Raw genomic sequence first — 1,184 nt, forward strand, 5'->3', positions numbered from 1 at the left:
TTTTAAGGTCAATCGGGAATTCAACTGCCTTAATCAGTTTGGAGCATCCGTTATATTTGTAAACAAACCATTTTAAATGGAGTATTAAAACAGCAGGTAACTCCTCCAAAGTTACCTGCTTCCAAGCCTCGATTTGTTTTTTCGTCCTCGAGCAAGTCATGCCTTCTAATCTGTCCTTGCTCACGAGGATATCGAGGGCTTGTTTAACGGAGTCCGCTTTCTGTAAGAATTAAAGTCATGTTAGAGATACTCTTAATTATGTATCATAAGATAGATATTCACATTGACTCGACCAACGAATATTAAAAGTCTGCTATTTTGGTTTGCAACGTGGAAAAAGTGCTCACACATGAATTACGACGCTTTTATCGACAATATTTTAATCCTTATAATCATCTCGCATTTTGTCTCTTTATAGTAATTAAATTGTACTTACTTCAATGTCGAGTTGTAGAGTGAAGAACGGCTGCACATTATCGGACGGTTGTTCTCCGGGACGTGATACTCTCGATCGTAATTTTCCCCGGAATATGTCCGACAACGGAGTCCGTTCTAATTCCGTGGATCGGGTGATAGAACCCTTATTCTTGGGTCCTATCACTCTCCACTCCTCTTCCTTGCCTTCGGTCTTCTCCGCGTTGATGTCGATGTGCTCATTGTTAGCCAGTTTCATTAACTAAAAAAAGGCAAAATTATCATTAGTCTTCTTAATAATAACATTAAGAATTCATCATAAGTAAAATATGTAAATACATACATCGAGCATTTCGTCGTTGATGGCATTCAGGAGGCAAGACAAGAACTCTTCCGCATCTTCCTGCCGCCCTTCGACAGGAAAGATACCGGCGGAAGAGGTGTATCTTAACATCGTATACATATACGATGGCTCCAGAGCAACGCCGTTTTCGATGGTAATTTCATCTCGTTTATTGACCCTGGCTTTCCTAGGCACACGAGCATTTTCCGGCAAGGGATGAAATTCGCGGATAAATCTGACCCTGTTTAAAAATGAGAGAACAAATTTCGTTGTATTCAAGCAGCCGTGAAACTTACAATAGATATGTAATGTTAGTGTTCGTGAACTTGAGTCAAAAGAAGGTCACTCAAATGTATAGAAACTTTGACGAAAGAAAAACACGTTACATTTGACCTTTTCAATATATTCAGACTGTATATTTACAATC

At 39.1% G+C, this 1,184-nt stretch overlaps 1 protein-coding gene across 1 annotated transcript in view; it reads right to left on the bottom strand.

Annotated features, from left to right (window-relative positions):
- LOC106750999 (ubiquitin carboxyl-terminal hydrolase 10-like) overlaps positions 1-1,099 on the bottom strand; it is a gene marked incomplete at its 5' end in the record, with an annotated part of 2,201 nt that extends 1,102 nt beyond the window's left edge. Inside the window, 3 exons of the mRNA XM_014631718.1 lie at positions 1-220; positions 437-676; positions 758-1,099. Of these exons, the coding sequence (XP_014487204.1) occupies positions 1-220; positions 437-676; positions 758-1,099 (802 nt within the window). The remainder of the gene's footprint in view (positions 221-436; positions 677-757) is intronic.
- Between the last annotated feature and the right edge of the window lie 85 nt (positions 1,100-1,184).

Source organism: Dinoponera quadriceps, unplaced genomic scaffold (assembly GCF_001313825.1).
Source record: "Dinoponera quadriceps isolate SergipeBrazil2010 unplaced genomic scaffold, ASM131382v1 scaffold7706, whole genome shotgun sequence".
NCBI classification, from domain to species: Eukaryota; Metazoa; Arthropoda; class Insecta; order Hymenoptera; family Formicidae; genus Dinoponera; species Dinoponera quadriceps.